The sequence below is a fragment of the Cygnus olor genome, chromosome 18 (assembly GCF_009769625.2).
Source record: "Cygnus olor isolate bCygOlo1 chromosome 18, bCygOlo1.pri.v2, whole genome shotgun sequence".
Lineage (NCBI taxonomy): Eukaryota > Metazoa > Chordata > Aves > Anseriformes > Anatidae > Cygnus > Cygnus olor.
In genome coordinates, this window is record NC_049186.1 from 10,667,989 (window position 1) to 10,692,638 (window position 24,650).

The 24,650-nt window shown below is 41.2% G+C and overlaps 1 protein-coding gene across 1 annotated transcript; it reads left to right on the plus strand.

The window, feature by feature from the left end:
* The first annotated feature begins 881 nt into the window (after window positions 1–881).
* KCNJ16 (potassium inwardly rectifying channel subfamily J member 16) lies at window positions 882–24,650 on the plus strand. Its single transcript, XM_040530647.1, has 2 exons — window positions 882–2,015; window positions 19,891–24,650. Exon 2 carries the CDS (start codon window positions 19,967–19,969, stop codon window positions 21,254–21,256), a length of 1,290 nt encoding a protein of 429 aa, XP_040386581.1. The 5' UTR covers window positions 882–2,015; window positions 19,891–19,966; the 3' UTR covers window positions 21,257–24,650.

Consider the following 24,650-nt stretch of genomic DNA (forward strand, 5'->3'; position numbering starts at 1 on the left):
CCATCCCATCTGTATTAGAAATTAAGGCAGAAACACGAAGCCCATTACCATGCTGTAACCTTAAGAAGAGTTTCTCACCTCATAGAGGCACTCAGCAGGCACTGGTGCGTTCAGCGCTGATTCATTATTGCTGAACTTTGGTGCTGGCCATGACCAGTGCTGTCTGGATTCAGTTAGCCCGTTCCAGTGTGCGGAAAAATTTCTTAGCATTTGTGTTATCTCCCTGGAAATCTTCAGCAGGGATCTGAACACAATTGAGAACACTTGCCTGATAGAAGAGGCAGAAAGCAAATGCATACTGCAGGAGACTGAGGGGAGGAATGGAAGCTGGCCCTGGTACAGACGGGCACAGCGCTCCCCTGGCATAGGAAATACCGTAGCAGCTTAGCTGGTGAGACGTGGAACTGGGCATTTTTGTATATGATGCTATGCTGACTTTGTGTGAAACTCATTGAATTCACCCATAAGCTAGTGCACCGTAATGTTAGTTAAACTGTCTGTTTTTTTTTTTTTTTTCCAAAAGTTTTGGAACGCTTCTGGCTTCGTGGAGCTGTTGCTTATCAGCATACTGAGCACTGTGATGCCAGCCGTAGTGACGCAGGTAAATGAAGTCTATGAGACTTCATTGTTATAAACCAGCTGCAAATCTGACCCAGAGGAGATATGGATTCTATTCAAGGAGTCTATGATGCAAATTTATGCAGATGACTGTCATTAGTCTACTGTATGTTTGCTTGAGACAGCGGGGTAAGGAATATACAGCAACTCTGCAGAGAAGAGGCTGTGGAAATTGCAGATTTGTGCCCAAACTGCCATCTTAAGGAAAACATTAGAGGACAAAAGAGACTTGTGTCGCAGTTCTTTTGATAGATTACAGGAGAGCAGCAGTGTAGAGACCATTTCATCACCTGCCACCATCTCGTCACTTTTCTTGTCACTTTTCTTGTCACTTGTCACTTGACTTGATGCAGATGTCTCCTGAAGCAAAGCTCCTTGTCCAGGAGGGCAGAGGCACAAGCAGCAATGGCACGGCAGGAGCAGGAGCAGGCTGAGTTCATTTGACATGGCCCTAATCTGAAGGCCCTGCTGAGAGGGGCAGGATCACTGCAGGATCACCGTCTGCATCTTGGGGGTGACACTAAAGGGCTGGCTTAAAACCCCTGCAGTGGCAGGAGCTTTCGGGGACGTATCGTGTCTAGGTGAGCCAGAACAGCTGGGAAGGCCCGCGGGGGCACACAGCATTGCCCCATATTGCCCACGGCTGTACCTGTGTGTCCGTGTGGCCTGCTAAACACTTCTCCCAGCACTTGCAGAGAGACCTGGCGGCATCACTGTCGCGTTGCAGGTGACAGTGACAGAAGGCTAGCCAGTCTCCGTGCAGCCGAGTCAGAGGACGGAGTAAAGCAGGAGCTGAAAAGAACCCGTTGGTGCTGCAAGTGCGGGCAGGTTGGCAGCGGCGGAGGACTCTGGGAGAGAAATGAGGACTTCAGACATCTGCTGGTGGCTTTTGTTATACACGGAGGCCGTGGGATGTACGGATAAAGTCCAAGGCCCAAAGGCATTTGTGCTGTGTGTAAAAGCACTTTCCACTTTTACAAAAATCGCTGTCAAGGCTGCCCGAAAGGGGCTAGAGTTATCTGTTGGATCAGTTATCAGGGACATGGTTGGGAGTCAGATCAGATCCCGGTGTAAATCCTCTGCTTGCTTCTTACTTACTGCGAAGTAGACTTTGAGCCTTTTTGAGAAAAAAATAGGAAAAGTGCTGGACTTCCAAATGTAGCATATGTCTCGTCAGTTCTAATGTGCTGAAAGGATGGGATTTTCTGTGAACTTTTCCCAAGCAGTCTTGCAATTTTTTTCTCTCTTTGAGAGGGGGAGGAGTTGCGCCTAAAAAAACAAACCCAACCTGTCGTTCTCAGCCCTGCCAACCTGTCAGTCCAGCCATGCAAGAGAGGGAGAGAGAGAAAAAGAAAGGAGGGAGTGAAGCAGAGATTCAGATCTCAGCAGATATTAAGGTAAAGCCCATTTCTGTTTCCTGACTTATGCGCGTTTGTGTGTGTACATTTAAATAGAAAGCCTGTTACCTTAGAGAGTTTTAAACTAACTAAACAACCTGTATGGGAATAAATTGTTCATCTTGCTCAACGAGAAGTGTGTTTTGCATTGTAACCTGGCAGCTTGTTAGTTGTTGTTTGGCAACACAGTTCTCTATAACACAGAAATTCAGAAGGGGACTTTGTGTTCATTTGAATATTAAAAATAGGCAGACCTATAATGCTGGTACGAATACATGCTCGGGAAGCTGTGTAATTGCAGGGCTGAGTCCAGCCTCTAATTACTGAAGATCAGGATAAGAACTTGTTTGAGGAGGGAAATTCTTCCAAAGCTGCCTGTTGCAGGGCTCTTACACCTTCTCCTGGAGTGTTTGGTATTAGCCACTGGTAGAGACAGGATACAAAACCAGACAGACTGTGGGTCTGATCCAGTTTGGCAATTCCTACATTCCTCTGTTCTTGCCTGTCCACGTACGGTGGGTTTTTCCAACTTGTTATTACCAGAGGAACAAAGCTAAGGTGCAGCAAAACTGACCGCACGAATTCTTGAGTTAGGAGGGCAGACCAGCAGAGGCACTTTCAGCTCATACCAGAGGAAATTGAAGGTTACAGACTGTGAGAAATGTTGGCTGAACTGAGTGTGAGTCAGAAGAAGCGTTCTGCCCCAAAGCCTGCCTTCTGAGGCTGGTCTGGGCAACCAGTTTGTTGGAACTGTTGGAGCAGAGAGGGGCCTAGCAGCAAAGGCCTGAACTGCAGGATTGGACTCAGTTTTCTTAGGTGTGAGTGGCTGTGTGAATGTGAACTTGTGCACAAATGTGTATGTGTAATGAGTGATGAGAGATACTGACCCCTGGTTTGTTATAAGATCCCACAGACAAAAGTAAGAAAGGAATAATTATGATATCCACCTTAGAGATAACCCTGCTTTCTGTATTTATAAGTCCTGGACAAACAATTCAAACTGCAGTGAAAACGGAGATGCTTTTCTAACTAGGCTGAGGATCTGGGAAGGTCACATAGAAGGCAAACAAAGTGGATAGGATTTCCTTTCCTTGCTGTATACTTAGGGTTTTCACTCCTACAGCCACGGTGTGCCTGAGGAAGATAAGCTGCCTTGCAATACTAACCCAATGGATAGAACATGATTGAAAGATGGCAGAGAAAGACAATGCAATCCTTATGTTACTCACTGCATCGTTTGCAATGCACTTGCCAGGGGGTTGATTACATAATACTAGCTTCTGCATGTTCCTTGCTGTTAAACTTCCTCAAATACTCGCTCCTGTGCAGTAGTTTTGGAACGAAGCTCTCCTCCTGTGAAAGCAGCCACCACGGTGCTCTGAACCTGGAAAGAAGACAGAGGTGGTTCAGCTTAGAGAGGGGTGGTCTGCGATGTGGTCTGTCCTCATGGCATTACTGTAAAAAATGCAGCGTCCTTGCGTTGTATCACTTTTCCTTTCTTCTGGTCTCCTGGGAACATTCAAGCTGTTGTTTCTTTTTACCCCTGACTCATTCACTCGTGGTGTTACAGAATGAGACTACAAGCTTTTACTTGGGCACAAAAGAAATTCTTTTACAGACAGTGTTTTCTGTAGTATTATCATAAGCTTTCCTGCCACAGCCATAATGGAGAGGGAAGTGCTTTTTCAAGAGACTTAAGGAGATGGAGAAGAGGAAGTGAATGCTTCAGTTTTGGTGAGGATAAACATTCCTAACATTCTGTTACAGTAACAGAGATTAGTCACTGAAAGAAGGAAAGGGAGAAAGTTCTTTAGCTTTCATCTGCAGAGACTTTACTAATTGGCCTCCCAGCACTTTTGCATCTTCCTTTTGCTTTCTCTTCTTTTGTCTCCTTTTGTTTAGGTGATTTAAATCAATGCAAGGAAGGCTTGCATCATTTACGTGACACAGTCATTCTGTAATACTGATGGACATTTTTGAAATAGGAGCAGGCAAACGTTCTGGTGCACTTGTTCCCTATTACTTTTGAAAGGGTGTGAATGGACTGATGCAACAAGCTTGGTGCCACTAAGTCATGCAAGCTCCCTAGAGATATGTACTGCCAAAAGCAAAAATTCCAGTACATCCTGATAAATGGTTTAGCATGGCTTAGCAAATGTCAGTTGATCAGTCAGAGTTAACTGGCAGCAAACTTGCTAAATTCAGGCAATATCCAAGCAATCCACAGATTAGCTGTATTTCATTAGTGTAGCAATAATGACTCAGCGCCACAACAGAAGGGAACTAATATCGGAAATACAAGTCAAGCTCTTACCAAGATTTCTATATCCTTTCTTTCTGGAGGCAGAAAGAACTGGGACTGATGTATCAGTCATTTGTTCAGGAAGCTCTGTTTATAAAGAAACAAACTTTTGCAAAGGAGGTGTTACCAGACAAGAGGGTTGAAATCTTTGAGACACCCTTTTGGCAGAAGGCATTCTGAATAGTCCTTGGAAAGATCAGTTGGAAAACACTTCACACTGAGAAAGTTTCTGCCTTTCAACAGGACACTGCTAATTCACCTCATTCTGTACTCTCTGGCAAGAGTATGGTTCTCTAGATTGGCTGATTCCATGTCCTTCTTTATTTTATTAGGTATCTTTCTTGCCCAAAATTCTTGCTACGAGCATGAAACCATTCTTGGTAACAGAACATCCATTTACAGTAACTTGCTGTGCAATTAAAATGCCAGATGATAAATACAAACAAGCCAAACAAATAAACAAAGAGAAAACAACCTCAGATTTCTTTCTATTTGCTTTTAAATTAGGACAGGAGTGTGATCTGATTCTTAACTTTTCATGTCATATTGGGAAAGCAGACTATTTGTCTATTCTGTCTGGCAGGAAGGAATGCTGTAACCCAAAAACTCATTGTGCTGCTTTTCGCAAGATACTTCATTTTTTGTAGTTTGCAGTCATGATAGTAACACTAGTTCCTGTTTCTAAAGCAGTTAAAAGTCCTGTTTTGCGAGTGCAGACAGGGGAGAATATGGTTCAGCTACTCAAATATTATTTGTGGTGACACGCTGGACTGGAGAATTGGAACAGCAAAGAGAGATTCAGCCCTTAATTTCCTGTGGAAGGATTCTGCTGAGGAAGCATTACATTTTTGGTTTCTCTTTGCTGTCCACATGGTAGGGGATGGAAGGTCACTACTAACCTGGGAAGATCTAAGAAATGACATTTGATAAAAATCAAGAGTCTGGGAAATGAATTGAGTAGAGGCAGTTTCAGTGAACAATGATTTTTCAGACAAGTTTTCCTGCACTCCAAAGGAAAACCAAGGCAGGGCTTGACTGTAGAATGTGAAATGAAGACTCATCTGGATAACAGAGTAAAACTAGCTGGAAGTTTTCCATGTGTAAGAACTAAAGGTATCTCCATTTGTGAGGCAACTTTGAACACAAAGGATCTCCTGTTCTTTTTAAAATTCTCAAATTGTTTTCAAAATGGAAACTAATATTGTGTACGTCAGTTTAACAGCTTTGATTCTGTCTTGCAGTACCAGCACAATCTTGTTGTTTCTTTGCAGGCCTGTAGCCTGGCTGGGATCAGACCTGAACTAACTTTACAGAGCTGATTTCTGACATGGCCAGGTGCTCCATTTTATTCCCCAGTAAGTGCTGATCCTTAGCAGCTATAGCAGAGCATGTGTGTCTTCTAACTGGCATTTTCCCACTCAATGATAGCTCAAAGCAAGACAACTGATATATTAACTTAATGCATATAAAAGTAGGTGCCATAAAACACAGCCTGCTTTCCACCAGAAATCTCAGTGGGAAAATTCAAACATTTCTATTTCCACTCACGAGCATTAACCAGCTGTTTGACCATTACTGAAAATCCTTTTCATCTTCCACAGCTGAGTGAGAACTCTTTCCAGGAGTGGTCTGTGGTGAGGCTTCTAGTGCACTCTTGCTTTGGACAGACTAAGAATATTAATCTTTTCATGGCATTTTTTCACACAGATAGCTATTCCCCAAAGAAATGAGACAATTAGTGCCTCACGAAACAAGCAAGCAAACAAAAAACCCCAACAAATATCCCCGAAATAACCTCTATGAGTTTCTGTTCAGATCTCAGAAAAAAATGATTTTGACTTTTTCAATGGGAACAGATAATTAGCGCGTTGTTTTATCTCCTTGAGTCTGTTCAGATCAAGTTAGATGATTGGTGCAGCAGAGTTTTGGATGGAGGTGCAGTTGCCCTGGTAACAATCGTGAGTGAAATCAGAACCTTTTGAACAGCCAGTGGAATGTGGTTCTACTTGGATGATAATAGGTCAGAGCATTTTAATGGGTAAAAACGTAATCCAGTACAATAGGATTTATTGCCACTATGTCATCAGATTGACACTATTCCTACAAATTCTTCAGCTTGTGACAGCCTTTAACTGAAAACTGTTTAGTGGAAAAACTTGTAAAATGCTATTAATCATTTTGTTTTCCAAATCAACCAAAGAGTCTGTGTGTCTCAGGGGGTTAGAAAGAATATCTTCCAAGTGAGTGAAATTCAACCTCTCTGCACAAAGCCCTAGTGAATGGCTGTTCTGGACACAATAAATGGTTCTAAGAACTAAAGGCTCATTTCTGCAGGGTGCTGAGTACTCTGGTCCCAGTCTATCGGAGAACTTCAGCACTTCCTTAATTTCACACTAACAAAATAGTTTCTAGTGATTTCTAGGATGGTTATTCATGCTCTTAAACCTGATTGTGTTTGCTGACAGACAGGACCTTGCGGGATTAAGTCCTAAACCAACACTGGAAGAAAAGATTCCCTGTTCTGTAAAGCAAGGGCATGGGGCAATATTTCATCCCTTCTGCTGACATTTTTCCAACTTCCGCAGTAATGATCCTTTTATTCTGAAAGATCCCAGAGTGCTTTCTTAAACTAACAAAATGCAGCCACTGCTAAGAGCAACAATGCATAAGGAGAATACATTGCTGCAGCTTTAAGGAAACATCAGATTAGGGTGCCAAAGTCTGTCTCTCTACCCCGAAGCCAAAAGCATACGGCTTGTCTTGGCATCCTCTGGGATGTCAGTATGGGACCTCTGTCACACAGAGAGATCTAGAGCTATCTATATTTTGATGCCAAATCGCTGAAATGGTCCTTAATATTCATTATAGATGGGTACCCCACTGAACCTTCTGCCAATTTCCCTTTCAAATAGATGAATGTCATTCTCATTCACTTTCCTTTAATATGAAAAGCAGATTCTCTGCAATCATACGCCTGTACCATGCATATCCTTTCATTGTTGACATGAAGCTTTTACAACAATAAAACCTAAGGCTAGTAAGTATTCGTCTTTTTGGAATTACTATGTAGTTACAAAGAACAATTGAGCCAGACAATGACAAAACCTGTTTCTTGTCTTCCTCAATGGGAAATGGGCTTTGAGTTTTGTAAGGATGTTCATAAACAGCCAAGGGTGTGTAAGGAGAAGAATGACCTCAAAGCTGGGTTTTACACAGGAGAACAAAGAGATCTCAAGTCCTGATTTGAAAAACAGTCGAAGACCAAATCAATGTCATAATGTCATAATTACCAACACGCGTCACAACGTTGCAGGAACCCACTTGCTGCTTCTGCCTTTAAACACAAGCTCCTCTCCTAACTGCTCTGCAGCTGTCAAGCTTTGTAAATGATGTTTGTGCTGGCAGTTAGCTGGGAGATAACTTCATCTATCTAGCATTCGTATGGCCTGAAGATCCATCCTCGTTTCTTCCTGCAGGATGTTTTGCGACATTATTGTTTTCAGGTTGCTTTGCCTTTGTTACAGTTCTGCTGGCTCCTTTCCAGGACCTTTCAGGTTACTTTTTAGTCTCCTTAATCTGTACTTTCTCTCCTGAGCATAATAAGCACTGCAGTTGCTCCCAGACTAAGACACCCAAGTGGTGTGACTTGCTTTTTTCTGTGGGAAACACCACTTTATGTTTTTCACAGACCTAATTCCCCGAAGATCTTTTCAGTATGAAGTGAATACAGCTTAGCACTATACAAAATGTTCCTAAGGAAGAATGCCACCAATCCAAGCTCACATGATTCACAGCTTGTCAGGCCCTGATAGTGTGTTGAGGTTTGCTTAATAGCCTACGGATTTGTGGATCTTTTGAGCGACTCTGGCTTTGTGGCGGGAGCAAGTGATGCTCTTAATCAGTGAAAACAGGAGGAAAAAAAAATAAGACCCAGGGAAAATATAGGCCAAAACATCTGTCACTTATGCTGGGTGTATCACTTTTGAGTTGAATTTTGTTGAGTAATTATTCATCTAATTCCCAACTAATTTGGGAGGTTTTTTTTTCAGGAATTGTTCAGCAGCATGCTGGTGCCTCTGGTGACTGCAGCCCTATAAAGTTAATGCGTAGGAAATGAGAGAGATTATTGTCATGGGGGCGTAACACCTATGAGGTAAAACAGAAAAGTTGTTTTCAAAACAATCCTTGGGGATTGCTTTGGCAATAAAACCAACACAATTTCAGTTTAGATATCTTTTTGTGTGTGTGTGTGTTTGTGTGAGTGTTGACATTTGTAATGTAACAGATTTTTATTTGATGTATTTTTGTTAACATCATCTTGATAAGATCTGCTCACTTGTTCACAGTGTTTGCAGTTGAGAAGTAAAACAGGAAAAACACGGCTGACTGAACAGGTTCATTACAAACATCTTGAAATGAACTGAACCTTCTGTAAGTAGCTCATTCACTCAGTAGTACTGCTGAGTGAAAACCTTCCATGCAAAGATCAACCACAGAGGCACAGACCTTTGGCACTGAGGAAGACATAGTCAGCCTCTATACAAATCACTGAGAGACAAAAATCTGATGAAAAAAACCCCTAAACTCACATTTATTCATTTATTGTTAAAGGCAACATTTGTGTGTATCTATATGTAATATTTATATATTTAAATAAGCACTGACACCTTTGGAAACAGTTTGATTTTTTGAACAGAAAATAATGTATTAACTTCTGCTGACACAGATGACAGATTTGCTGATTGAATAAATTCATTATAATGGGACTGAGAAATCATTTTGTTGCTTTCCTCCAGTTGTTCATCATAAAGCCTTCAGTGAGTGGCTCGCCTCGCTGGCTCCAGTCTCACAAAGATTTAAAGCAGGCAGAAGTCCATCTTCTTTATTGCTTGTAGTTAAGCATAGGTGTGAACGCTTTTCTTAGGTTTAAACCCAGTGCCATAGCTCTTAGATTGTCCTTATCCCACGTGCCTGGCCTGGGATTCCTCTCAAGCCCTTCAGGAGCTGAAGAAACTGCCTATGATTTAAGGGCTGATTGTTTGGACAGAAAATGGTCAAAGTTGCTGGGAATTTATTGACAAACCAGACTGTCAAGTGAAGGTTTGACATACAGTGGTTAAAATGTGTACAAAATGAAAGAAGATATTTAGGAAATAACATAAAAAATACTCTTGGTAGTCGTTATAGATCAAATAAAGAATACAGTAAGGTCAAGATGGTTAAATTATGGCAAAGTGTGAAGATTTAAGGTTTTCTCCATTCTGGAAAGTATTTTTTTAAACTGTGCAAGGCAGGTTTTGAAAGCCACTTTCAGTGTCTGATGGAATGCATGGGACATGCACAGCGTCAAAGCCAAGAGCTGAGAAAGAAGAAAGCTGTCTTCACTTGACCACTTGTGAACACAGAATAGGATGCCCAAAAGACAGCTTTGAGAAGCAGGACAGTGAGAAGACATGGAAAAGACGAGAACTAAGAAACACTGATACAGAGGTGATAGATTAATCCAAAAAAAATTGATATCGATGAGTGATATGACACTCCTCAGGGTGTCACAGCTAATCAGTGCAAATATCGAAAAGGAACTTTAGAATTAGGAATTAAATCTATCTACTACACAAGATTTTGGATGGAGTGAAGAGGAAAAGCTTTGTATAAGGAATCATAAATGATGAATAAAATAAAATTATTTATCTTAAATATTAAATATTTCATGTGGGCCACCTTTAAAGAGTAGACACTGGCATAAATGAAGCACAGCTCTGATTCAGGATGGATGTTCACATCTTCAGAGGAATAAGTAACCTATCTAACAGTGTTTTAAAGGTGGGGGAGATGAGACAAGATTTAAAAGGAGATTCTGCCTTTCTCCATATTTCTTAAAATACTACTTGCCGTGTTCAAAGCCTCAGTCAGGTGGTCAGGAATAAGCTGTGGGATAGCTTAAGAGACCTAGGAGGAAGTTTTGCAACCCACACACTGAGGTAAAAATCAAATTCTTAAATGTACGGTCCAAATGCACCCACATACTCAAACACGTGGTTTTCCACTTCCACATTATTTTAATTATCTGCCTTGCAAAACACCAACATACTGTATATTAGGGTACTGAACTCTGGAAGAGAAAGCCAGTTGAAAAAAAGAGTGGCCAACACCATGCTGAGTTTATGTTAAACAAAAAAAAAGACTATTGAAATTCAGAGTAACCTGCCTTTCCAGATCACTTGCTTCCATGCTGAGGTTGGGGCTCATGAGGATGCATGCACAAAGGTTCATCCATCTGCTCTACAAGGTGTTGAAAGTCATCTCTGGAAGAAGCTTCCCATTCCCAAATTTCATGTAGATCCCAGTGGAGTTAAGTAGCAATATGGAAAGTCAACATTCTGCCAAAGACTGAACCAAAGAAAATGAAGATCAAAAGAATGCCCTGGTTCCTTAGAAAGTATTGCTGTAATTCCAGCAAACTGAGCCAATTCTGAAGAGCAACGATGAATACTGCCTGTGGTGATACTGAGAAACCCAAGAGCTAGATCCGATCCAAAATGAGACATCGAAGAGAACCACTCTGCTTACTTCAGTAGAGTTTGGATCAGGTCTCTGATCTCTGAAACCATTTAGTATATTTCACAAGTGTTTAAGAAGTGGTGACAAATACAGTCTGAAAAATGTGGAAGCGTGTCTTGGTTTGGATGAAGTACCTAAAACTTGTGATGCCACGTTGGACTATGGGCCTTGGCTGAGCAGCTCCAGTCACAGGCTATGAACTGAGCGACATGATAGCCTCTACCAGACTTGAGAAAAATCGTACGGAGACACAGCAGAGGTGTGCTTCAGCTGTATCTATAGTCACACATGAAAGGAAATTCATACAAAGCTGCTCAGAAAGGCAAATAGTTATTCTTGGCCCTAGAAATGATTGATAAATTGACTTGTTGAGGCACAGTATTTGATTGTCTGGTTTATATGACTACACGTGTTAATGTCCATTACAGAATTTTCTGGTGCTTATCTTAAAAAGAATCTGATATATTGTTTGACTTGATCCTTAGCCAATATATATCTCAACCTCTTCAATTTGGGAAAAGACTAGACAGACAGAGGCGATGGATTTTTTTGGTGATATTTCCTAAAAAGTTGGTGTGGATAGGATTCATTTTATTTACTTGCTTTTTATTTTTATTTTTTTTTACCTTGTCCCCACAATTTGCTCACTGAATTAATGTAAAATGGTCACTATGAGATCATACTTTAGCTTCAAAATGTTATAGGCTTTGGTGATTTCATTGGCATTTGAGATATTTTATTAGGTGGGATGAGACAGCTTCTGAGAAGACAGTAGCCCAGAGCTGGTTTCAGTAGAAACCTGCAGGTGTTCCCCTCTGCACCTGATAGCTATTAGAAGTTAATAACTGGCGTCAAAAGATGTCTTTGGGAACTTCTTACTAGCATTTAAAAGACTTTAAAAAATTGGAGATCCTCATGCTTCCTACTCACGTCTTCTCTCATCTATTGAGCAGAGCTCACTCATGATGCTAACTTGGGATTCTCTTTTATTCTGTTCCATATATGAAACACAATGGCAAGGCATCTGATCTAGACTCCACTGACACCAGCACAAGGCTTTCCATTGACAAAGCTGCCACCTTTTAAATTGTCAGGATTAAAACTTGCACAGGCAGTGTAAGGGGTTCTCTGATCTTTGAGTAACTCTTTGGTTAAAGCCACATAGCTTTTTCTTTTCTCAGTTGTTTTTGATAAGTGTACAGAGGAGCAGGGAGCACTGAAGTACATAGGGCTGCAGGATCTAACTAGTGCCACAAGAGGTACAGCCCTGTACCTCCTCACCTTTCTGCTAGAGACATATTTGAGTAAAGAGCGCAACTGGAAAGACACTGAACCTGTGTCACACCCTTCCCTGGGTATCTGATTTACAACATACCCAGAAAACAGAAAACAAGGAGCAAGCTTTCTGTCTCAGGGAGCAGTGCTGCACAGCACCATGCCAAGGAAGCAGTCCCTGCAGGTGGGAGAACCCCTTCAGAATACAGCTCTGGCCTGCCCCCAGACTCATATCTAATTAATAGCCTGCTGTGTTTCGAGAAGAGATATAGCAGCACTGAGCTGTGGCAAATATCAAAGTTGAGCGTGTTGGCCCTGTTAGCTGAAAGTGGTCGGCATTATCTAATCTGATTCTGTCATTGTTCATGACCTGCCACTTACCTATTGCTGAACACATTACATCACGTCTATTAAGAGCTGCAACAAACCATTCTGTTGTTCCCTGCCAACGAGATACGGTGGAAAAGTTCCTTGAAGGTTTTTTCTGTGCTGAACGTAACCCGTAAGGCTCAATGTGTGGAGAAATCCCACCGCAGACAGCTGCAGAACTATTGAAATTAACCTTCACCGTGTGTCAGCTCAGTGTGTCAGGGGAGGAGGCAGGAGGAAATCGTAATTAGTGCTAATACTTGTATTCAATTGCCTCACAGCTAACGTGTATTAAAGCCCAGGGGATTCTGCATGCTGAAGTTACGGAGAGGTTGGCTACTGAATTCCACCGGAAAAAGACTGGACCTAAAATACATCTTTTCAGCTGTTCCATGTCTGCATAGCTGGTCGATTTTCAGGTCTAGGATGTGCCCCAGCTGCCCTGTTTTTTAGAACTAAGGCTGCAGGGGCCTGACCCCAGATAGAGGCTGAGTGAAAGAGGTAAAAAAAAAAAAGAAAAGATAGAGGTGAGTGAAAGAGCTTGCACCAAAGAGATAAATCTATCTTGTGGGCTAATGATAATCAGGCTCACAAGCCATGCAGGCAGCAGATCTACAAGCACATTCTGGTGTGTCCTGTCAGCCCAGTACTGAAGCGCACGTGGCTCGTACATGATGGGATGAGAACTGGCCGGAGGCATTTTCAGGCAGATGACAGTGGCCCTGGGTGGATCCTGCTGCTCCGCTGCAGGTGTGGGCTGCCCTGGACACACACCAGGGTTGCCTTTGAGGGTCGGCCTCGGGAGCCACTGTTTCCCTGCTGTGGTCGGGGTCTTGGCTTCTCAGGGAAGCCCTGGCCCACGCTGTGCCCACGGGGACACTGCATGCAGCATGCACCTACCCACAGCTGCAATAGCGGAGGCCACCGTGGGTGTCCTGCTGGCAAGAGCTCCGTGTCCGACCATCCTGGTGCAGGAGCTGCTGGGAGCGCAGGGTTAAAAAGAGGAAGAGAGTCCTGAGAGGGAGCAGTTATAGGTTTCGCCCCTGCCAAATTGTCTGAGACAAAGAATGGCAGTGAGGCCTGAAATCAAGAGTTTCAAGTTGCCAGCACTTTCCATTTCTCCTGGTATTTCAGTGTTTCCACTGCTTGTTCTTGGCTAAAACCAAGCAGTGCATACAGTGCGAATAAATTAAAATAGACGTTTTCAGCTTTCTACAGATTTTGGGAGCTGCTCTGAGTGGTAATCAGGGGGCTCATTCACTTTAAACCTGTCCTGTGGCTCTGAAACTGGTAACCAGCCTTCATCAAGAAGCAACTGTCAGAGTCTGCCTTCTCAAACTTAAGGGGCCAAATTTCTTTCTTTTTTTTTTTTTTTTTTTAGTAGATCTGGTTTCACTTAGATGAATTAAATGTCAATATATCTGTTACTGTGAGTTGTTCCAGTGTAGATTACAGCACTATTGCATGACTTTAAAATGTGTGCAAGTGTCTGCTGCTTTGTGCTATTTATGTCTGTCTTTTAAGATTTTTAATAAATACTTTTGTATTGATACTTTAGGTCTTCTCTCTGCACTGAGGTTTTGAATATGAAGTCCAAGAAATATCCTTTTTCTCAAGCACCAAGCCTAGCCTATTTAAAGTTTGGTTTTCTTTCTGTGTGTGGAATCTTTGCTGTTGAAAGACCCATATTCACAAATGACGGAGAGGAAGGGTGTTACTTACACGATGATGCTCTCAGAACTGCATATTGGAAATGTGGCAGAGTCCCATTGCTGGTTGAACTGCGGCCCTACAACCTCTGCTGCATTCAGTCATCTGATCTAAAGTGATCAGAACAAGGAAACTTTAATTTTAAAGGGAAATTTGAGCCACTTAGAAGCATTGCTCCAATGGCTTCATAGACACCACTGTGGATATAAGGAAGTTTTGTGCCCAAAGCCCCCAGCTGGGGTGTGCTCCCCTCCTGTCGAGCCAGCACAGGAGCCTGAACTGATCTGGCACTGCGGGAGCTGCGGTGGGAGCCCCCCTCCTGCAGCTCTGCCTCCCAGGGCTCTGGGTCTGGGATTGTGCCATGTCCATGCAGGGGACTTTGCATTTCCCCTCCTCTCACTGAGTTACCCTTCTGTCATCTGTGGGGGATCTGACTCGAGAACATTAAATATAGAAGAGACTTGTAACGAAGTTACAAGCCTGAAGCTTGTCAGGCTTTGGGCCTGAGCTGTTAGAGAACGTGGGTGTCGGACACTCTGAAACTGTGGGTGTCAGTGAGATTTTTTGCTCTGCCAGAGGAGGTGAGTGAAAGAGCTTGCACCAAAGAGATAAATCTATCTTGTGGGCTAATGATAATCAGGCTCACAAGCCATGCAGGCAGCAGATCTACAAGCACATTCTGGTGTGTCCTGAAGCACACCTGGTGGAGACTGCTTGCAGGGATGTGGCAGAGGCCTGTGGTAGGCGTGAGATGCACACCTGGTGAATCACGGCATTCAAAGCCTGCTCTGAGGATTACGTTTCTGAAGAAAAACTGGCTCACATATTAGAAATTAAGTCCCTTTCCAAAGAAGAGGAGAGGAAGAAGAAAGGAAGGAGGGAAGGAAAGGGAGAGTGGGAGAGAAGGAGGAAGGAAAGAAGGAAGGAAAGAAGGGCCTACGTGCCGTCCTACAATGGGCTTATTTAGATTTTGTGGGGTTTGTTTGTTTGTTTCTGTTTGGTTTTATTTGTTTGTTTGTTTGTTTTAAAGGAACAAGTACTTGAGTCAGTTCCAAGGTAGCTCCAAAGGTTTCTACTTGTCACATTTCTGGTCTCTGAGCTGAAAGCCTTCCAGGGTTACACAACAATGACTAAAACTGGAAACCTTTCAGGCCACTTCCAAAATGAAGCAGAAAACTGAGGTGATTGCTAAACCAACGCTAGAGAGACATCCACGTCCATGTGTGTGGAGTTAGAGTGAGAGTACCCGATTTCATTTTGAGGTTTCAAGTTGTTTTCTTTTTGATTTAATCTCATTCTCAGAACAGAATTATTCTGGAACCAAGATCTTCACATTGTTTTGCTTAATGTTTTACAAACAGGCTGTTGACTGAAGTTGTCACCGAACAAAAATTTGCCCCTACTTGTTTACATAATGGGAAAATACGGTCATAAACCGGGTGTAACAACAACTCGTTAGGTATTAGGTTAAGGTGCAGTATAGGGATTATCCTCATAAAACGCTAAACCCTGAACTCACGACAAAATTGAGAATTACATTTACTGAAAGCCCTTAAAAATCTCTAAGTCTAAACTGGATGCTTAAAGCTTTTAAGTTACTGCTGTTCTGACAGTTGATGAAAATCGAGTTCAAGTTCTTGTGGTACAGCTGCTCTATTCAAGAGGAACTAGACTAAGACGATAAATATGAAAAAGGCTTGCTTCTGCTGGTGTTTGCTTTGTTGTAGCTCTCCACTGTGTAATCGGGTATTGAGTTTGTTCCTAGTTCTGCCACTGTACTACTTTGTGGCCTTTTAAATATAGCAATTTACTTACTTTTCTCCCATATCTCACTGGGGTGAGATATTTGTGATAATACCAGTTTGGGGCATCCGTATGTATGAACACAGGGCTCTAAAGCAGTTGTGTATTTCAGTATCCAACACAGTAGGTCCTACCCTTGGCTCAGGTAATCAAGAATACATGCTGATTTTCTGAACTCTGAGACCGGTATGTATAGAAGAACTTCTGAACCTTCTCTGGCATTTACTCTAATGAAATTTTTGAGATTTCTCTATTTCTGTCTTCCTTCTATCCTATACAGCTTCACTGCTCTGTTTTTATCTCTGATTGGTTTGTACTTTGGGGAAAATATGCTTATAAAGATGGTTACTAAAACTGCTTTAAATTTCAACATGCTTCCTGCTCTGAACAACAGAATAGTATGCAAGAGGAGGCTTATGATGTGTATAAACATGCCCAGAAACAAAAGAAAAAAAAAAACTAAAAAAACACACACACACACACAAAAAAACAGAAAGTAAAAGCAAGAAAAAAAAAGGGCAAGGGTTTGTGATTGTAAGAGGAAGGTGAAAACACTTCCTGGCAACATCTGAGAATCATTTGCAGCAACTGATCCATGAGTGTTAGTGAACAGAGAATGTTTTTAAATCCTCCCCCATACCCTTTGTTAATCTTTACCAGGTAGTAGGACCTTTAAAGTGATTCGTACGGGTTTCTTGGGATGTGTAAAATGTTTTGTCCATTTTGAAAAAATAAGATTTTTGAAATGGCTCCAAGATTTAGGTTCATAAGTCTGGTTACAAGTCTGTGGTCTTCTCCCCTTTAAAATTTGGTAATAATAATAGTCTTCAGACGGCTCTGTGAAAGGCAGCATGTCTCAGTAGAGTGAGCAATGAACATCTGGCTCCACAGCCTCCCTGCTTCTCATTTGAAATAGGAAAATCACGTGCCTTTTAAAAAGTGTCCCCATGAATGAAGTACTGATCGTAATACAAGCTTACATAATTCAGAAACATTGAAGGATATTTTGTTAGACTTAAATGTTCTGAGCAACATTAGACAATATAAAAGAGTTATTAATTATGATGCATGATTATTATTGCACTCGGGAGACTTTAAGAGGTAGCCTGGAAAAGTTCAGATTTGGCTCACCTTTAAGCACACCCAAAATACTGGGCAACATTTGTAGATGTTTTTGAGTGACTGAGGAGGCTATTTCCTAAGACTTTCAAGTACATTTGGGATTTTAGGTCATTTGGGGCACGTCTCCACTGTGCAATGCCAAATGGCTCTGAGCAAGCCAATTTTCGACACGACGGATAAAGATTAACTCAGATCCTGAGAGCAATATATGTGGTAGTTTTCCTCTGCACCGATTCTGTTCTACTCCATCCAGCTCCAGGGCTAGCTTATTTGGTCCTGTTTTAAAAGGCTTAGCATCACATTCCTTTTGTTATATAGATATGTTCTTAACTGTTTTGCAAAATCCAGTCCAGCATCTAACTGCACAGCTTCATTTGCACCAGTCAAGTCCCCATCACAGACACTCACAAGATTATATGTTACTACGACCTGTACTTAGCAGACACCCTAAGTGGGGTCAGAGTTCCCGATGCAAAAGTGCTCTCCAGTGTGTCACAGACTGCCATAAAATCAGAATGGACTTTTCCACATAGTTGTATGTGTGACAGTCTATCATTGTTGCCAGCACCAACAAAATTTGAAGATGGTGCCAGCAAAACACCACTTTTAAAATATGATTATTTGCTGATGGCAACAGCAGATGGTGAAATCAACTCAGTAGCCTTTTTTCTGTGAACTGGTTAGTCTGTTTTAGAGTCCCAAGGTGTTTGTGAGTATTTTCAAGGAACTCTATTTTGAATCAGTTAATAAGAAAAACAGCATAACCCTAAGTATGTTTTTTGTTTAAGATTATATTGGCTCCCGACTACAATTTGCTTCATTTTCACACCTCACATTATGAGGTTCTTAAAAAAATAAATCAACAGTTTCCAGTTTTTGTTTGTTGTTAAATATGACTTATAAAATGTTAGGTCAAGAGTCGTCAATGGACTAGGCTACAGTGTTTGTTTAAAGCTATGAGTAAAGCAAGTCATATGAATGTTTCCAAAGACTGTATTCCAAGAAGTATTTTTGGAAACATTAATGTTGTGTTTTTTAATGAAGGCCACATTCTGAGGCTACGACACCATATGTCACATTCATTTCTGTGCTGAAAAAAAAAAAAGAAAAAAGAAAAGAAAAAAGAAATGGAAACTGTGTTTGGCTTTTAAGTGTTTTTGGAATAGTGTCTTTGCATGCTTGTCATTGTTCCTTGGATGGGAGAAGAGTTCTAGGTCTGTTAATCTAGTCCATCCAATATATATTACACTCCATGGGCCTGACTCTCTTCTGCCTTAAACTGTGTGCAGTCATTTATACTGAGGCAAAGTGAATGAAGAGCTGAGAAAAAAGACTACCACTGGGAAACATTTTTGTAAATTCATTTTCCATGAATATGTTGGCTTCATTGTAAACCTACATCTGAACTTCTGTCAGATGAAACCAGCTTAAAAATGGGAAAACTACTTGTCATTTTTCCATTGAAAGCTTGCAATTTTGGAGAATAATGACAGCTTTTCCTCAAAAAAAAGCCTTTTTTTTTTCTTCAAAAATATTAGTTAAAAGCAAGACCTTTGGCAAAAATTTTGAATTGCTCTAACTATATACTCTATCACTTCTGATTTTTCAGTGTTTTGTGTGTTAGGGGTTAGGATATAGTAGACTGAGTTGGAGACCTGTAGGAAAAGGCATTTACTTTTCTCTGTGCTGTATCCTACAAATAATTCGTAAGCATCCTGTATCTGGTTACTTCAGCTAAGTCTTTGCGTTTGTATTGGATTTCAATTGATGAGGTCTCAGTTTCTAACATAAGTTCTTGTTATTAGTCACTAAACGTATAGCCTAGCACTTCATACTGCTGAAGTTCATATGGTTGCAATCTGCAAATACACCCATTATTTCCTCTGATCTGACAGAGGAATCTCCTAATTCACATCGCTTCCTAAATTTGTGTTATCCACAAATTTTATTAGCATACTGCATGTTTATTTCAAATTCATTAATAAAAATGTAAATACTTTCTGCCAGATTGATTTTTTGTTTTGTTTTGTTTTAAGGAATTATTTGTGAGGGTTTCCAGGACCTCAGAGAGGTTTCTTTTTCATTTGAAATGTAAATACTTTTCTACAAATTGAACAAATATGTCTCTGAACCACTAGCTCAGTAAAATTCAATTCCATGACCAGGTTTTTCTGGGCAATACTCAAATGCAAATAATGATGAATGATTGCGTGATCGATACATTTTCTGGTGAAAACACATTAGCACTGAACTCGTCTGTCCATGCCACTGAAGTCTCATGGATAAATGAGGGTGTTTTCCTAGGCACTTCTTCAAATGGAGAAAAACAAACAAACATGCAACAGACAGGAACAATTGACTACCTCAAATATTTGGCTAACTTTAAGAGGGCTCATGCCATTCTTGTGAGTGTTCATGAAAGCCCATCCTGATTTGAACCCTACTTCACCAGAACATTAGAAGAGATACTCACAGTGGGGTCCCCCAAAAGGGTTTTGGTTTCTGTTTTCATCTAGGTAACAAATTTTAAGATTGATATGGACGTTTCTAGCTTGTTGATTTTCTAGCTGAATTTCTAAGTTTTCGAGCTATGTTGTGTAATGAATGTCAGGGTCTGTACTTTTCAGAAAATTGCTCATGATGGCCACAGAGTGTGTATATTTAGTTTTGGTTTTACAGAGTTCTGGCATACGAAATTAAAAACAAAAATAAACTTTTTCTTTTATTTCATAGATTTCCAATGAACAAAGAAAACAAATAGCCCCTGGGACCACAAGTGTGTTCTCTAAACTGATGCCACGAGGCAGACATGAGAAAGATGACTGAACAGAGAGGTTGCTATAGGCCTGTAAACATACAGGGAAATAAGATCAGTTACAAAGGCTCTTGTAAAGACAGCCCTGAAACGGGGATGAAAAGACTGCAGAAGCGATTTCTTCACAAAGATGGCAGCTGCAATGTGTACTTCAAACACATCTTTGGGGAATGGGAGAGCTACGTAGTGGACATATTTACTACACTGGTGGACATCAAGTGGCGCCATATGTTTGTGATATTCTCGCTGTCCTATGTTCTTTCATGGCTGTTCTTTGGACTGGTCTTCTGGCTGATAGCAATCCAACACGGAGATTTATTCAATGACGAAGAAATAACGCCCTGTGTCGCAAATGTCCGTAGCTTCACAGGAGCATTCCTGTTCTCCCTGGAAACCCAGACGACCATTGGGTATGGTTACCGCTGTGTTACAGAAGAGTGCTCTGTCGCGATCCTTATGGTTATCCTGCAGTCAGTACTGAGCTGCATTATCGACACCTTCATAATTGGAGCAGCTTTGGCTAAAATGGCCACAGCTCGAAAAAGAGCTCAAACCATTCGTTTCAGCTACTATGCTGTCGTAGGCTTACGGGATGACAAATTTTGCCTGATGTGGCGCATTGGTGATTTCCGGCCAAACCACATGGTTGAGGGCTCGGTACGAGCTCAGCTGCTGCGCTACAAGGAAGATAAGGAAGGGAGAATGACGATGGAGTACAAGGACTTGAAGCTGTTGAATGACCAGATCATACTTGTTACACCAGTGACAGTAGTACATGAAATTGATAGTGAGAGCCCCTTGTATGGTCTGGACCGGAAAGCTTTGGCCAAGGACAACTTTGAAATCTTGGTCACATTTGTCTACACGGGTGATTCGACAGGAACTTCCCATCAGTCCAGAAGCTCATACGTGCCCAGAGAGATTCTTTGGGGCTATAGGTTTAATGATGTCTTACATGTAAAGAAAAAATACTATAAAGTGGATTGCCTACAGTTTGAAGAAACCACAGAAGTTTATGCTCCTCACTGCAGTGCCATGCAACTGGATCGGAAAGAGCAAGAATGGAACCGAACAGAGAAGACATTGGAAAAAGAAGCAGAGACGTCAGCACTGGAGATCAAGTCACTTAGTACAAACCAGAAGTCATTTAGTGCAGTTGCCCTCATCACTAGCTGTGAAGATCCAGAAGACCCAGTGACAACCGTCTGTCAGCCTTCTGGAGAAGTTTCTTATCAGAAAGCAGCTGTGACCTTAAGTAGACTGTCACTGGAATCACAAATCTAGATTTTCCCTGCAATTAAAAACACTTCCAACAACTTCTACCAGCACAGCTTTTAGAATGTAAACAACGAACTCATATGCACAACTATTTACATTATAAACCTCGTACTGACAGCATGCCTACATTACAACACAGTGCTGGGCTTCACAATGGTTAGCGTGGGTATCAGTAACAGATTAGTACTGGCACAAGAAAGCAGCTTACATTTGGGTTGACTAGACAGCTACTGTACTTGAGCAAACTTATTCTAAACTTTATTACCCTGCAGGGACCAATGTTGGAGATACCCAGAGGTAGAAAATGATCTAGGCAGAGAACAAGAACAAGGAAGCATGCTCTCTAGGTCGTGTTTTTCAATTCTGCCTGATTTATTCGGAAGCCCAGTTCCCAATCCCTCCAGAAAGCTCTGAAATGCCCCCACCATCACAGCAAATGATTGCTCTGGTGTGCCAGCTGCACCTCTCTAGCAGTTCAAATGAAGCCCCTGTCTTGAGGTTACACTGGTGAGTCTGCGGGGCTGTTCTTTGTGGGAGGGAGCAAACTGGTGAGAATAACTGAACCCAGAGCTACTGGGTAGTTTTGGAAACCTGCTGACACCCTGCCCAGGGCTGTGAGTGGGATCCCGGCGAGCTTTTCTCATTTCCTTGTCGTGAGCCATTCCCAGAAATGCCACTCCCTCAGCAGTTTGAGGTATGCAGTGCGTCAGCTGGCTTGGTGCTGCGTGGAGATTTTGTTATGTGGCTCTGATGGCTAGGAGGGCTGGCCAAACTGGCTCATCTACACCATTCAGAAACCAACATGGGACCTCAAGTTTGAAACCAAAATTACCAAAATCATATTAAGCCTTGGAGAAAAGATCACCCTGTTTTTAGAGTGAGCTTAGCAATTTTTATTTTTTTTTTAAATCAAAAAGTCTTTTCATTTCAGAATGTCAGCTTTGCTTTTCTTTTTAGTATATTATGTTTCTTTAAAAAGAAAAGGATCAATCTGGAGACCAAACAGCATAATTTTGTCAAAATGAAATATTTTTATTCATCTGAAATGACTGTAAAAACGATCCTTTACAGAGAAATTCAACATACTCAGCTGTCAGCTCAATTTGGAAAAACAGGGAAAATGTCAATGTTTTGAAGTTGCCTGCATCATGGAAGTTCCATGCTCTGCACATCGCTGTCATTATCTCATCACGCTTTTCTTCCCCCCCTTGATGATTACGGTTAATTTGCATCATGTTTAATTATCATGCTAACCTAAAAATAATTATCTCCGAATTTTTTGTTGCCTTAAATGGATTTTATCTCACCTGACCTCAGCCAGCAAGAAGTGTAAAGGCTGGTCAAGGCTCTCTGTAGTTGCAACTTTTTCTCTGTCTTCACAGGGGAGTTCATCCCATCCTAATCTGGGTGTTTAGGGAGCTGAAGGCAATAGGATGGTCTTACCCTGGAACTGCTCATCCCTCTCTGCTTATTGTTGAAGGAGATGAGATGACTGTTTCTGAAATGCTGGCTAACATTAAGCTGCTAAAATTAGGTCTGACGAGTCATTCACATCATGCTGACTAATTCAAAGTTTTTTATGAGCTAATCACATTTAATGAAAAGAAAACCAGCATGCTGATTGTTTTATTTTTCTTTTGTGAAACTTACTGCATATAGTAGTAGCACTGCATTATTTTAATGTATCTTGCATTTCTTTTTTTGCTAGCACTTGTGTTCTGGATCCTATGTGATCCCTTTAGATAAAACCAAATATATTAACAAGCCTGAGGGGAGGTAGTTATTCCTAAGCTCATTAATTAGCCTATTTTGTATGCTGAATCATCATCACCATCAGTCTATAACTGCAGTAGAAAACATCTCATTGTATCCTAGATTTGAGCACTGGCAAGCATTGGGGAATAGTCTAAACAATGGGAAGAAATTTAGTGGGAAAATGTGTAAGGCTCTCAGTATTTATATGGTATTGCAAAAATACCATCCAGGTTGTATAAAATAGAATATAGCCATTGAGATGTTGGAAGTCATCCTTCCACACTCTGTCTTTGAAAGCTCTTGGCTGGCTTACTTGATTCAATGTTGGGCACTGCACTTTGGGAAAGACATGGAAAAACTGAATCCAAAGATACTGAAAACATATCAGTAAGGAAGTAGGGAAATAACTGAAGGGCTTTCAGTCCAAAGAAGACAGAAGGGAGTTAGGAAAAAGAGAAAGAGTTTTCAAACATTGCAAATCAAGAGAGAGGGATGATCTGTTCTCTGTATCTGGTGGGTAGGACAGGAGGACATGGGCTTAAACTGAAGCCAAAGAGATTGAAGTTAGACATTAGCAGAACTATCTTAAAGAAGGTGAAGTAGAGGACAGATCTATGGGGTGTATAATCTTGGTGCTGGTACCTCTCAGGAGTTTGTTAGAAGGCTGTCAGGAGTGATACAGAATGGTCAGGTTTGCCTTGAACTTTCAAACCCCGTTTTTGTATGATCCTATGATTTTCAGAAAAAGGGAATGTTTCATATGAAGTCTGCATAACTAGGTCACTTTACAAGTACTTACACATGTGTGAGTATTTGCTTAATTACACAGGTAAAGCTACTCAGAGATCTGAGATATTACTGAGATATGTAATCAGAATTCCCAAAGTATCTTCAAAAGGTACACATTTCAGGTGCTGCTCGTAAAGGTAGTTTCCCTTATTAAGCTGTGAATTTCAGCTGCCTTTCCCTCTCCCAGTTATGTACCGTGTAAGCCTCTTGCGGGGAAGAAAATTCTTTCCTTGGAATGACTTTCCTGTAAGTGAAAGTACCAGGAGTCTGATTTAGCATTTGGTCACATGCTTCTTGGTATAGATAGATAGAAATATACGTGAGTATGTATAGTAATGTATGCTTTGGCGTATAAGTCAACCACTAACTGATGAGGGTCAGGAAGAAACTTTTCTCCTGGGCATGTTAATTCATAACAGGCTACGATACAGTTTCTTCTACTTTTATCTGCAGCATCTGATACCAGCCCGTGCTGGAGACAGGATACTATTTGAACCACTGGTCTCAACCCGTCTGGCTTTTTCTGGGTTTCTCTGTTTGATATTTTAATTTCATTTATCAGAGTATAAAAACTATGTGTTATAATATATAGTAAAGCATGCATTGCATTTTTATGAATAAAGACACAGAAATAAAGAACATGCCTCTACCACACACCTTGTGAGAGCACATTTTACTTATCTTCCATTTAGTCACTGTTTTAAGTTTCCGTATCTTATGCACTAAGAGGTCATGGAAAAATTTATAAGGCACAGAGTAGTCTTTTGACTTTAAAAGATGCCAAATCATGAGCAAACTCACAAAGTCATAAGTACATTCTGTTGCAGCTTCTTAACATGAGCTCTGATGGAGGCAC